Source organism: Cyprinodon variegatus, unplaced genomic scaffold (genome assembly GCF_000732505.1).
Source record: "Cyprinodon variegatus isolate N-32 unplaced genomic scaffold, C_variegatus-1.0 Scaffold49, whole genome shotgun sequence".
Lineage (NCBI taxonomy): Eukaryota > Metazoa > Chordata > Actinopteri > Cyprinodontiformes > Cyprinodontidae > Cyprinodon > Cyprinodon variegatus.
The window spans coordinates 185484-198726 of record NW_015150502.1 but is presented as its reverse complement, the minus strand read 5'-3'; the positions used below and the strand labels follow the sequence as shown (position 1 = coordinate 198726).

The following is a 13243-nucleotide window of genomic DNA, read 5'->3' as shown; positions in this document are numbered from 1 at the left end:
GTTTCCAAGTTTGAAGATGTTTTTTCTCCTGTCGCCTGGGCAACCCAGCCAACAATTGACCTTTCAGAGGCATAGCCCAGTATTGGGTATTGCAGGCTAACTAAGAACCTTGAACGACTCCACAATCCTAAGGTGCGGACATGTTCCTCTGGTTCAATTTGCATGTTTTCTATGAAGCCTCGACCTCAACGATTATTCTGACATTTTGAACTGAAAAAGCTTCCTGGATGGGAAGCAAAACGTCTTCAAACTTGGAAACAAAGTCCAGTGGATTGTTTTTTGGAATGTGTCTGCACACACACACATTCCACAGCATCATCTACATTAATATAACTTACTAACATTGCAAATCTGATCTTTATCAGCTTTCTTTTATTTCTATCTTTATGCTGGTGAAGATTCTCATTCATCCAGGTCAGTCATTCCAAAATAGAAAAAAGAAAATGTAAAACTTTTTATATATATATATATATATATTTTAACTATAACACTTCCTGGATGTGAAGCGAAATGTCCTAAAAATTGGAAACAAAGTTTTTAATTTTTTTCGCATTCTTACATTTTGCTCCTGACCTGTCCAGGGTGTGTTCTGCCTCTCGCCCATAGACAGTTGGAGATAAATGGGATAAAGCGTGATGGAAAATGAATGGATGGATGTTTTGCTCCTGCTATAAAGCAGGAATATATTTTGACATGCTTTTACAGACTTTTTTTTTTGTTGCTCTTCAGGCAAATATCTTTCTTTAAGTTTTTCATGTCTGATGAGTCGATTGTTGACTTCCTAGGGATGATGGATGGATGGCGTCCCCCTTAAAGATGCCAAGCTGACTGCAAAGGGAGATCAGAAAAAAGGACAATAGAGTCACCTGCAGATATATGAAAACTTTACAGATGTACAGTAAATAACCTCCACCAATCAGTTAAAAGAATAAATTTATTTATTTTAGCTGTTTGCAGAGGTATGGCCTGGAAAATTACTGTCCAAAACTAAAAACATCTATTAATGAAATATGTATCACGTCTCTGCAAATGTAATGATTCCAATTTTTTTTCCTTTCTTGAATGAACAAAGTGTGTCTATCAGTGTTTCTATCAGTGTGTCCTAAAAGGTCACACTGATAGAAAGCTTTTCCAAATTATTGTCATATTTCCTGTAGTGCTGAAGCTTGAGGAATACTTCAATGTATAATATATAACACATTTAAATCAGGTGAAATTCCCCTTCAAAACCTCATCAAATCTGCAGTAAAAGAACTCTATTAATAGTGGAAGTCTTGGTGCTTTCGGAAAACACATCAACAGTGACACCTGCTGGTAGTAAAGTGTATAAACAAATCTTTTCTCAAAGATCTGTAAAAAGGGGATAATAAAATTAAAAGAGTTGACTTACCAAGAAATTGCAAAAAGATGGTAAGCATAGAGAACGACTAAGATACAGTAGATTAAATTTGATCTTGTCTAGATAAAGAACTATGGGATATTCTTTACCCAAGTACAGAGATTTAACGTTTATATATTTGATAAATGCAGTTTAATTGCATTAAGAGACAGGGCCTCGTAATAATAATCTCCTTAACCATTTAAAGCCCGATCCAATAATNAGGACAATAGAGTCACCTGCAGATATATGAAAACTTTACAGATGTACAGTAAATAACCTCCACCAATCAGTTAAAAGAATAAATTTATTTATTTTAGCTGTTTGCAGAGGTATGGCCTGGAAAATTACTGTCCAAAACTAAAAACATCTATTAATGAAATATGTATCACGTCTCTGCAAATGTAATGATTCCAATTTTTTTTCCTTTCTTGAATGAACAAAGTGTGTCTATCAGTGTTTCTATCAGTGTGTCCTAAAAGGTCACACTGATAGAAAGCTTTTCCAAATTATTGTCATATTTCCTGTAGTGCTGAAGCTTGAGGAATACTTCAATGTATAATATATAACACACTTAAATCAGGTGAAATTCCCCTTCAAAACCTCATCAAATCTGCAGTAAAAGAACTCTACTAATAGTGGAAGTCTTGGTGCTTTCGGAAAACACATCAACAGTGACACCTGCTGGTAGTAAAGTGTATAAACAAATCTTTTCTCAAAGATCTGTAAAAAGGGGATAATAAAATTAAAAGAGTTGACTTACCAAGAAATTGCAAAAAGATGGTAAGCATAGAGAACGACTAAGATACAGTAGATTAAATTTGATCTTGTCTAGATGAAGAACTATGGGATATTCTTTACCCAAGTACAGAGATTTAACGTTTATATATTTGATAAATGCAGTTTAATTGCATTAAGAGACAGGGCCTCGTAATAATAATCTCCTTAACCATTTAAAGCCCGATCCAATAATAAAACAAAACAGAAAATTACTTTTTTTTTGCTTTGAAGTCCTTATTTGGCCTTTTAACAAAATATGTAAAAAGAAAAAACAGAAATACGTTTTTTATTTTAATAATTTATTACTATGCGATAAGTCAAGATTATTTTTTGTGTAGTGTTCTGCTCTCTGTTATCAGGTTTATCTGATTGTGTACAATAGGATTTTGAGCAAAGTTTTTACCATTAAATTATGCAAAAGGTGTCAGACGCAAAACATTTCAAAAACCGTATGTATCAAATATGATACATTTGGCATTACAGGGTTAAGCTCTAGAGGAGTTCCTGGAACAGAGTTGGCCTTCTTTATCAGCATGTTGAGCTTTTTAAATCAACATGCTGGTACCCCAACAGATAGAATAGATCACACTCTCCTCAAGAGACATATAGACATGGGTGGTTCTAGAGAGGGGCCAATGGGGGCCACTGTCCCTGTAGACCATGTCCTGGCTCCTGTTATGGCCCCTGTACTGAAGACATAAATATATGAATAAATCTTAAATAAATGACGATATGCGCTGGAAAAGACCTGGTTACTGATAGGTCCTTTGGATCTATTTCATTCTTTTTCTTTACAAATTCTGTTTTACTAAATATTTAAAAACAATGAGGTGATCGCTTCAGTGGGATTGAGATAGGATCCCAGTTTTCATCTGCTAAATGTTTTTTTCAATACAAATGAAAAAAAACTGTCTAATTTTTGACAATTCTGATTTGATAGAAAACTGTAATTTTAACTTAAATTAAGTTTAAAAAAAAAAATATGTAAAATTCCTACATTATTATTTGATCTTTTAACGATAATCCAAATGAACATTTTCAAGTCAAAAATAAATACTTTCAGTTGGAAGACATATAATTTTAATTAAACTTAATGGAAATTTCACTTCATGCAGCTCTCTTAATATATTTCAATCCCTTTACATGTGTTTTTGCTTCATGCTTTTCTGTGGCCCCATGAAAACATAATGCCCCCCCCCCGGAAAATTTGGTCTAGAACCGCCACTGCATCTAGAAGATATGAAATATCTTGCTGCAGCTGCAGTTATGAATAAAGTCTAGTTTATTTGCTAGGTGTGCATGAAAAAAGTATTATCCTTATGGTATTCGCATGTCATAAGGAGGGATGGTAAATGTTATTTCACAGAGAAAATCAGGTAATAGGTGCAAATGAGGCGAATGTGAAGAAACCCAGCAGCACCAGCAGCTATCTAAAATGATTTGAATGCAGAGCTTTGCCACACAGATTGGCAACTTATACCACTGGAAAGCTTAAAATTACTGTAAACTCCAGGCTACAAGCTCTTACTTTTGTCGCACACTTTTGAAACTATGTGAAATAAGGTAATGTAATGTTTGGATGTTGTGTTACCATGGTTACCAACCTGTGTTTTAGGCAGTGCATCGATTGAAACCAATAATCACGCTTGACCCGATATTATTTTCTTTTTCTTTTCCCTATAGATCACTGTGAAGGTAATTATATTAGCAGCCAGAAATTAATCGCAAATTCACAAAAAAAAATGTAACAGTGTAGATTTAAACAGATGTAAGTGTAAGTATCAGACTATAACTGGTTTTGGGAAACAGTTTACTGCCTTTGCTTACTTACAGCAAAAAGATAAATCTTGATAAATAAATTTTGCTGAAATTCAAAATATATACGCTTCTTTTGATTAATGTGGACTTGTCAAGTGTCTGCCAGGAGAATAATTCTCAGTTTAAGTTAAAAACACTAATCCAACTAGCAGTGTTTTTACTAGACAGGTCAGAATCACTCAGTTTATGGTTGAATATTCTTTATTTGACCTGCTGGTAATATACTTGTTATTGTGCTTCTTCATCATTTTCTTCTGGATTTCCTCATCCAGCTTCCATTGACCCACACTGCAAAAAAATTGAAATGTAAATAAATATTTTTTTCTTGCAATAAGTGCATTTTATACTTGAATTGAGGAGGTAATTGAGAAACTTTGCCAATGGAACAAGACAATTTACATTTAAAATAAGAAAACACAATTGCATTGTCTTATTTCAAGTAAGTATTATCTAATTATCTCATTTTAAGACTAAAAATATTCATTACATTGGCAAATTATCTTATTTAACTACTCAAATTAATGGTAAATACACTTAATTGAAGACATTTGGTCTCATTTTTAGATGGCTTTTGCAGTGCAGGGGCTGGGATCAGTTTGGCCGGATTTGCATCTGATTTTTGCTTTAAAAAAACTTCATTCTGTACCTATTGTAGTTGGAATAAAAGTATTCAACTATTCACCCCAGTTAAATAAACAGAGAGCGATTGATTTCACTCAGTAGGCACTTTATTTTGACCTTTGCAAAGAGAGAACAGTTCATTATACTGTCCTTGGTAATCAAACCTGTTCTGACCTAGACAGAGTTTGTCTCCCTTAAAATGAGGAAAAAGCTGGGAGGTTTGTGTCAGAGTCAAAACAAATCACACACACTTTGGTTAAACAATAACAATTATTGAGAAAGATTTTGGCCTGTTATGGAATAAGTAATCCTTGTATGCAAATAACTTCTCACTCAGATATTTTATGGCCTTACAGGTGAAACAGAATGAGTAAAAACATTTTTCAAAAGCATAAATAAATATATGAAACGAGATAAATCTAAATTTTCCGTCCACACTAGTCAAAGAAATACCTGATTAAACTGCACCTCATACAGAAAGCAAAACCAGTGAAACTCCTCTTTTTATGATCTAATCTAGTGTATTGTTAATCATTCATTTTTTAAATACATGTAGTAATTGGACACTGGAGGCGGTTAAAGGGCTTTTTTGATCCCCACTTTATAAAGTCCAATGTTTTCATGCCTGTGCTGTTTAAGTGGTTCACTCTATTATCAATGAACTTATATACCACCACAATCCTCTTCACATATCCTGCAGCAGCATGTAGTTTAACTCATGAGAAGACAGAAGAGTAATGCGTGCTGCGAGATGCTGCATTCACGTGCACTGGGAAATTATAAGTTTTAACCAGTTATTTAGATAGAACTCATGCTGTTGCAGCATTTTCACCAGGGGTGGCAAGGGCTTTGCTTGTGGTGGGAATTGCTACCCCGATTTATCCTGTGGCTCCGTCGTTAAAAACTCATCAGAAGAAAAAAAAAATCACGTCTTAGAGTATAATCTAATGATGAAGACTTTTTCTAAAGTGAAAGTTGCTTAGAAGAAAGGTGCATATGGATTCTCTGTCATGTTTTGGTATCATTTTGGAATGATAACCTCATGTTGGTGTGAGAGTACAATTACTATCATTATTGCAAGAAACCACTTCTGGTTCAGTGGATTGTTTACCAAGCAACATACGAAACTGTCTCTATTCGAACTGAATCACTTTAAGGACCTCACAGCTCTAAGTTAAAGATTTCCCTGTTCGTTCTGTGAAACTTTAATTTCCCAGCTACTTTGAACGTAACTAATTTCGCGGGACTTTTTTTTCTCCCGGCTTCCTGAAGCCAGAGCGAAAGTATGCAGAGAGCAGATCTGCAGCCCAGCAAAGAGCATTTTATGGCATTTTCTGCAGCTTCACTGAGCTTAAATCCATTAAATAGTCTGTAACTACATCTCCAGCGTCATGCTTTTAGTTTTTGTTTCCTTTTTCTGCATAATTTCTTCACATTCACCATAGTTCAGGTCTGCAGTGAATTCCTGGTAAGTACAAAATATCCCGTTTACGTGGAGTAGTTTGAGATAAAACCATAATGATCAGATATTATGTCTGCAGGTGTGAGGATGGTTGCATTGCCTTTACCAAATCAGTGTGAATTATTTTGCTATAAAAGTCAAGTTTGTTGGGATTTAAGTGATTTAAAGGGGGACTGGGGTGGGGGATGGGCGGTGATAAACCTAATAAAATTTTTAATTAGCTGCGAATGATTGAGATTATAAAATGGTTTGCTAAGAAAAGCATCTTCCTGTTCTGCTCTATAGCTAAAGTCGTAGGGAAATCATATTTAAATGTTAAATCAACCTGGCTTAAACATGTATATAAATGTACTCTTTATCAGACCATATAGGGCTTGGGATCCGCGTTGCATTGTGGGACGTGGCGGCCATGTTGAGGGCTACGCGAACGTAAACATAGCTCTGATACAATGTTGTTGTTGAATGAAGAGACGTAGAAGTAGAGAGAAAAAAAGATGTTAAAAAACCCGAAAAGGATCTGGAATTTACCGGGACACATTAAATAGAGAAGCCACGGACCGGTATGTTGACAAAATCAGCATTATTAATAATGACCATGGAAGATCACTACTTTTCAAGGTGCATTGTGGGAAAGTTTGAGTCCACTACTTTTTCGTCCCCTAGACATTTGAACACTCATCTTTGAATCCATTTGACTGTATGATCTGGTTGAACTGTAAAGTGTCTTGAGATGACATGTGTTGTGAATTGGCGCTATATAAGTAAACTGAATTGTATTGAAATGAATCTAAAATGGCGTAACCACTCTATAGTGCCCTATAGAGCCCTACATCTCTATAGTGCCCTACGGCGCGGTTAGGGCGGACCTTCGGACACAGCCAATGTCTTTGGCTATTCGCAGAGACCCTGCTCAATTCCTCTCATATGCGAGGTTTTTCTCAAAAGATTGGGCTACAGTTAGCTGTTTCTTAGCTGGGATTTGTTTGTTAGTCAAGTTTGTTCGCCCTGGATAACCGGCCTTTTCCCTACCGCACCGCATTATTGGCAGCCATGCTTCTGTTAACAGCTGGCTTGTTAGCTATGTGTACCGGGGAAACCTTTTCTGTCCGTTTTGAAATATGCATTTCAATACACAACCCCATTTCTTCTAATGCAACTGCATCTAAATAAAAAAACCCTATCACTGGGAACCTTGCGTCTTGCTAAGGTCTAAAAGCTGCAATTCACTGTTGTTTTTGCTATCTTGGCAGCAACTCGTTCTTGTAACTGACACCTGCTCCCATCCTCCATCTTCCTACTACACTTGTCTTTGGGTAGTAATGTGTTCTGGACATCCAATGGAAAACATCACCTATGGTCAATGATTGTCAATATTCTTCTCTCCCACTGTGCAAAACACATGCCCACTACTGTGTAGCCTGTGTAATTTTTTACTTACTTATATGGTCAGTATATCTCTGCAGTGCAAGTGCAATAATCCATGTCAGCCACTGTGTAGTCTCTCCATTAGCTCTCTACTGTGCAGATATTTTTATAATTGAGGGAAACATATTCCAGGATATTATAACTTTTTTTTTTTTTTTTTTTTTTGGTACTATATACATTTTTTCTGTGGTATATTATATCTTTAATGGCATCTGGCTTTAACTCTTTGTGCTCTATATAAGCTACTGGAACTAGAATTTCCCTGACCGTAATTTCCCTGTACTGTAATTTTCAGACTATTAGCCGCACCTGAATATAAGCCACAGAGGCTAAATTGCTTGATTTGTACATATACAAGCCGCACCGGACTATAAGCCGCAGGTTTTTTATCTTTAACACAAACTGTTTTGCGCTTGCAATGTCCGTCTTTCTCGCTGTCGTTCTGTCTCGTACCACTCGCGGTAGAAGTCTGCTTCCGGAGGACCTCCGCATTCCCGCGGGCGCGGCTACCGTACTTGTGTGTTGAAGCAAATGTGATGTCAACATGGTGGATGGTAAAATCCATAGATTTAGGTATTACCCTAGTGGCTGTTAGCTGTAAAAGTCCATAGATAAGCAGAATTGTTATATAAGCCGCAAGTTCGAAAAATGGGGAAAAAGTTGCAGCTTATACTCCGAAAATTACGGTAATCCCAAGGGATAAATAAAGTTGAGTCTAAGTCTAAGTCTGATATGCACCAAAATACACGTCATCATAGCAGGCAGAATTATCGCTGATGTTGCTATGAAACTTAGTTTGACGATTTATTTTTCCCTACCGAAAAAAAAAAAATCCCCACCCACAGTTGCCAGAAATCCGCCGCTACGCCGGAGAACTTTAAACCCGTCAGTTCAAAACAACAGATGATTTTATTCCTGTTTTGAGAACAAACTTCTCACTCACCTGTAGTTATGATGTTGTTGCTTTTGTAAAGCCAAAAATGCGGCGTTATGAAAAAAAAAAAATATAGATTTAACTTTTCTTAAATTGCCTGCAGCAAAAAATTCAAATCAATAATTGAATCAGGGTTTTTTTGCGGAGGCCTGTTCATTGTTTAATCTGAAGCACTCCTGAACTTCTCAGCCAGAGCATCTAAAGCTGTGATTCTGTTTGTTCTAGAGATGCACCGATTCGATACCTGGATCAGTTATCGGTGATTTGACAGATATCAGAGATCCAATCCGGTGCACTTTACATCAAACTGTCATTTCTTACTTTTTGCTGCTTATTTTTAATAAATAAAACAAGTAAATTTATTCCTGTCTTAATCTGTTCCCTTTTTTTTAACATTGTTTTAGGCAAGACTAAAGCTTTCAGGCACATGGCAAGATATATGGTTCATCCATTCAGCGGCTGAATCGGATCGGTATCGGATATCAGCCCAGGTATCAGATTGGATCGGTGCGTCTCTAGTTTGTTCCCAGGAAGAAGATGGTGAGTCCTAATCTTCTATAGCTGCTATTGAACGACCTCATGTTTTTTTTGATCCCTGATTTATCATTCTGCCTGCAGATGAAGATGGCTTCTAGGAAGAGAAAGAAAACAGAAAATGAGAAGGACATCAGGACCCATCCTGATCAAGAAAATGTTAGTCATCAGTACTTAGTGTTTGTTATGTAAATATATGCATCTTTCATAGGTTTAATGAGCAGCTGCAGACCATTATGACCCTTTATTCTGTTTTTTTTTTTTTCACTAGATCCCTCCTGGAGAAGCCCACAGCCCACCCAATAAAAGATCAAAGGGAGATCCATTTCTCCAGGTGAGCCAATTAAATGTAATGTTAGTTTTTTGTTAATTGTATTTGATTAAACTAGTCCTCAATCATTCATATGATCAAATAAAATGATATTAAAGAATTCCAGCTACAGAGACTGTATTTTAATTTGTTTAAGCCTTTATAAGGCCCTCAGTGAAATACTTTAAAAATCAAAATAGTGTTATTGGAATCCAGGACAAAACCTTATTACCCTTTGTAACATAAAAAATATGGAGATTCTTATTATATTACATAGCTTGAAAAAAGTATCTGTGACGAACAGGAATGAATAGAAGTAGCTTGTTCTTAGTTGAGCCCTTCAGCACTGCTTCTTCCCCTCCAGTTGCTTTTAACAACTCACTCCGTTCCCCCATTCAAACTTTCTCCGAACAAATCAGAATGTCTGAGAGGCAGGCTGTGTGTAGGTGTGTCCTATCAGAGACGTAAATAGCGCTGATTCGATCAGCCAATAGCGCAAAGCGTTGGCCATTGCTATGTCTGTCTCTACCCGATCCGCCCCGGAAGCATGATCCGTCCTGCGCATGCGTGATATGAATAGATATACATCCGGGTGTCCATAAATAATGTAATTATGGTGGTAAAACTACTTATTTCTATCCTAAACTCACTAAAGAATACTAATACACATCTTTAAAAAAACGTTTTTTTGCTTTTTTTGGGCCATTTTTGTTCTTTTTACATTTTCTTCCTTAAACTGCTTTTCTGACGACCTCATCGGACATGCTTAGAGCAGTCCTGCAAAATGTAATTAAACCATGTTTATCTGCATGATTTAGATGCCGTGCTAAATAGCATAAGGTTAAAACGACATGAAAACATAAATCTCAAAAAGACTTGATTTATGTGTAAAACCAAAGTCGAAAAAGTTAGCCACTGGAAGTAGCGTAGGATCACATTTCCGGTGCAGATCGGGAAAAGACGAGTGATAAAACAGAAAGCATTTTAAGGCATTTATTTTCTCAGGAAATACATTATTAACCTTTAACATATTATATTTTAGTACATTTACTGTTTTTGGGGAGGGAAAAACTTCATTTAGGTCTTTTTAACAAAATAAAATCGAGGGCGACCCTGGCAATGTGCTGATGGCTCATTGGCAGGACGGATTGTGCTTCGGGGACTGATCAGGTAGTGACAATGTCTGAAGAGAAATGCAGCCCTTTCCTCAAAGTTAGAGGGACGTAGAATCCAAATTAAGGTTTTTGTGTTCGAACGTGAGGTAAATCAGCCTAATGCTGCGATAAAAATCTTTTACAGTGAAACTAAGTATCCGATCTATGCAAAGTATTAAGAAGAAGACTCATACAAATTCCGTATTCTGGTTTTTCATTATACTTTCTTATATGGACTACACCTATTACAGTTTTATAACAGTTTTATGGTACTTATTAGCATGTTATGCTCTAAACCTATTACCATAAAAATACAGTAATGAATGTCATTAACTTTTATGGTTTAAAGGGTGTTTTTTAAGGAATAACCATTTTTAGAAACTTATTCTTAACTAGATCCTACAAAATTCAAAGATTTGCTCCCTTCACCCTTGATTACCTTTAATAATAATTTAAATTATACAGAAATACCATATGACAAAGGGGGAACATAACTTGCATTTTGTAGAAGAGGGTGTTCTGTTTTTGACCGTGTTGATGCAGAGATTCTCAATTTTCGTGGAAAAAAAATATTCAACTATTCATCCTAGTTAAATAAACGGATATCGATGGATTTAATTCAGTCGGCACATTTCTTCATATCTTTACAAAGAGAGAACAGTTCATCATACAGCACTCATGGCACAGCATTCTGCTCTGTTCCGATCTGGGCAGGGTTCGTCCCCCCCTACTTACTACAATGGAAAGCAGTTAGAGTCATAACAAATTACAGACACTTTGGTTAACAGTAACATGTTATGAATAAACCTTGAGAAAGAATCTGGATTGTTATGGGAAGAAGCTATGTCTGGTCTACAAACACCATCCTGCAGAGAATTGTGTGGCCTTGAGAGAGAAACAGACTGAGTGAGTGATAGTGAGTAAATAGGATAATTAATATATAATAGAAGAGAGATAAAAATTTTCCGACAACATAGCCCAGTACATCGCCCGACTAAAAGGTTTAAAAGGTTTTTAGTTAAGCAGCTTGGATAGTTATCTAAATTAAACTAAAAGATTTAACAGCAACATATATGTTTTTTATATGTTCCAGATTAATACATCAACCCCTCTGGGAGTAAGGGACACCAATGGTGGAAGTTCTATGGTGAGTAAAACCTGAAAAAGCTGAATATTGTATTTATAGGTTAAAAATCTTTAAATGAATTCGTAAATCCTGATTTTCTGCAGACCAAACATCAAAATCATCAACCTCTTTCAGTCAACTCCAACATCAAGGGGAAGAACAGGATAACGGGCAAGGACGGTTTAAAACTAGATCAGAAAGCCCAGCTTTTAGTGGAAAAGCTGCAGAAAATCTCCCTGTCAACAGAAAAGGTCGCCAACCATTTTCCAAAAGCATACAAAACACGATCGCCGACTTATAACCGAGAAAAGTCGCAAACATTCCGTAAAGGCATCGGAAATGTAGGGAGTGTGACTGGAGAGGGTTCGAGGAGAGCAGCTGAAACACAAAATCGGGAGGTGATTTCTGAAGTTCCAGATGGGAACCAATCATTGGAGAGCAGATCTACAGATCCTTGTAAACTAGAAACACCAAACCTCAAGACCGAAGAGCATCTCAGTCAAGAGGAATGGGAATCCAATTGTGAAGAAATAGGGAGATCTGTTTGTAAAATCATTGTGGATGGTGTGTGTCAGGGAACAGGTTTTGTTCTCGTCGATAGGCTTATCATGACAAGTGCACATCTGTTCAGAGATCCTGAGGATTTAAATAAGCTGCTGGTTCCCAAAGAGGTCAATGTTGTCTTTGACCAAAAAACCAACAAGAGAAAACCTCATCAGGGACCAGGTGATAGTGGCAGTGACCCGGTTCTGGATGAAGCAGGAGACGAGGAGGAAACCAGCAGCTTTACTGTGGAGGAAACATTTGTCGATGTTGATGTAATGCTGGATTACGTGGTCCTTGCACTCATACCTAAAGGCCAAGGAGCAAAGCAACCCCAAGTACCACCAGGTCTCCTAAGGAGATTCGGACCAGTGCTGGGGAGTGGGGATATCTGTATCATCGGGTATCCTTACGGAGGAGAGAAGACTTTTAAATACACATCTATAATTAACAAAGAAAATAGGGAGAAGGTTAAGGAAGAGCATTTAGCTCAATACAAAGGCTTGATTATCACAGAGAATTCTGTCAGATTTATTGCAGAGAACCAAGGATTTAATGACATAATAATGGGTGGATTCAAAGCAAACCAGGTGACAACTTATTGTTCTTCCATGTACGAAGGAACATCAGGCTCTCCGGTTACCGGTAGGAACAGGCGCCAGGGCACAGTTATAGCGAAGCACGTTGGCGGGTATGGCTATGGGTTTCCAAAGATTACAAGGAGCGTGATTGAGTTTGCCCATCCACTGATCACCATATTTAAAAAGCTTGTGGATAATCTAAAGGAAAATGGACAAGAGCAATGGCTGGATAAAGTCAGGTTGGAGGTGCAAAAAAACGTCCACCTTAAAAAGTTAATTAAATAGTTTATTTGAGTTGATAAGAAAGCACTGAAAGCAGACTTCTGAAAAAAAGCTGTCTGCTAACTCAACAAGCAGAGTTAGATACTATTTCTGTCAGGTCTAAGCACCTAAAACATCATACATACATACAGGGAAAGAAAGAAGGCACAGGGACAATTAATTTAGTTACTCGCGAGGAGAATAGGAAGGAGACTGCGGAGTTTACAATCTCCACCCCACTCTGCAGTCTTCAGCTTTCTCCTTGCTATTTATTGAAGAAAAGGGGATGTCCCTAATTACATCAGCTGAGGTTTAA

General features: G+C 36.8%; 1 protein-coding gene across 1 annotated transcript; it reads left to right on the top strand.

Moving 5' to 3' along the window:
• Positions 1-2769: 2769 nt before the first annotated feature.
• On the top strand, positions 2770-13232 carry LOC107082274. Its single transcript, XM_015370874.1, has 5 exons — positions 2770-2844; positions 9037-9111; positions 9224-9286; positions 11510-11563; positions 11647-13232. The coding sequence occupies exons 1-5, from the start codon at positions 2770-2772 to the stop codon at positions 12949-12951; spliced, it is 1572 nt and encodes a 523-aa protein (XP_015226360.1). The 3' UTR covers positions 12952-13232.
• Positions 13233-13243: the final 11 nt, after the last annotated feature.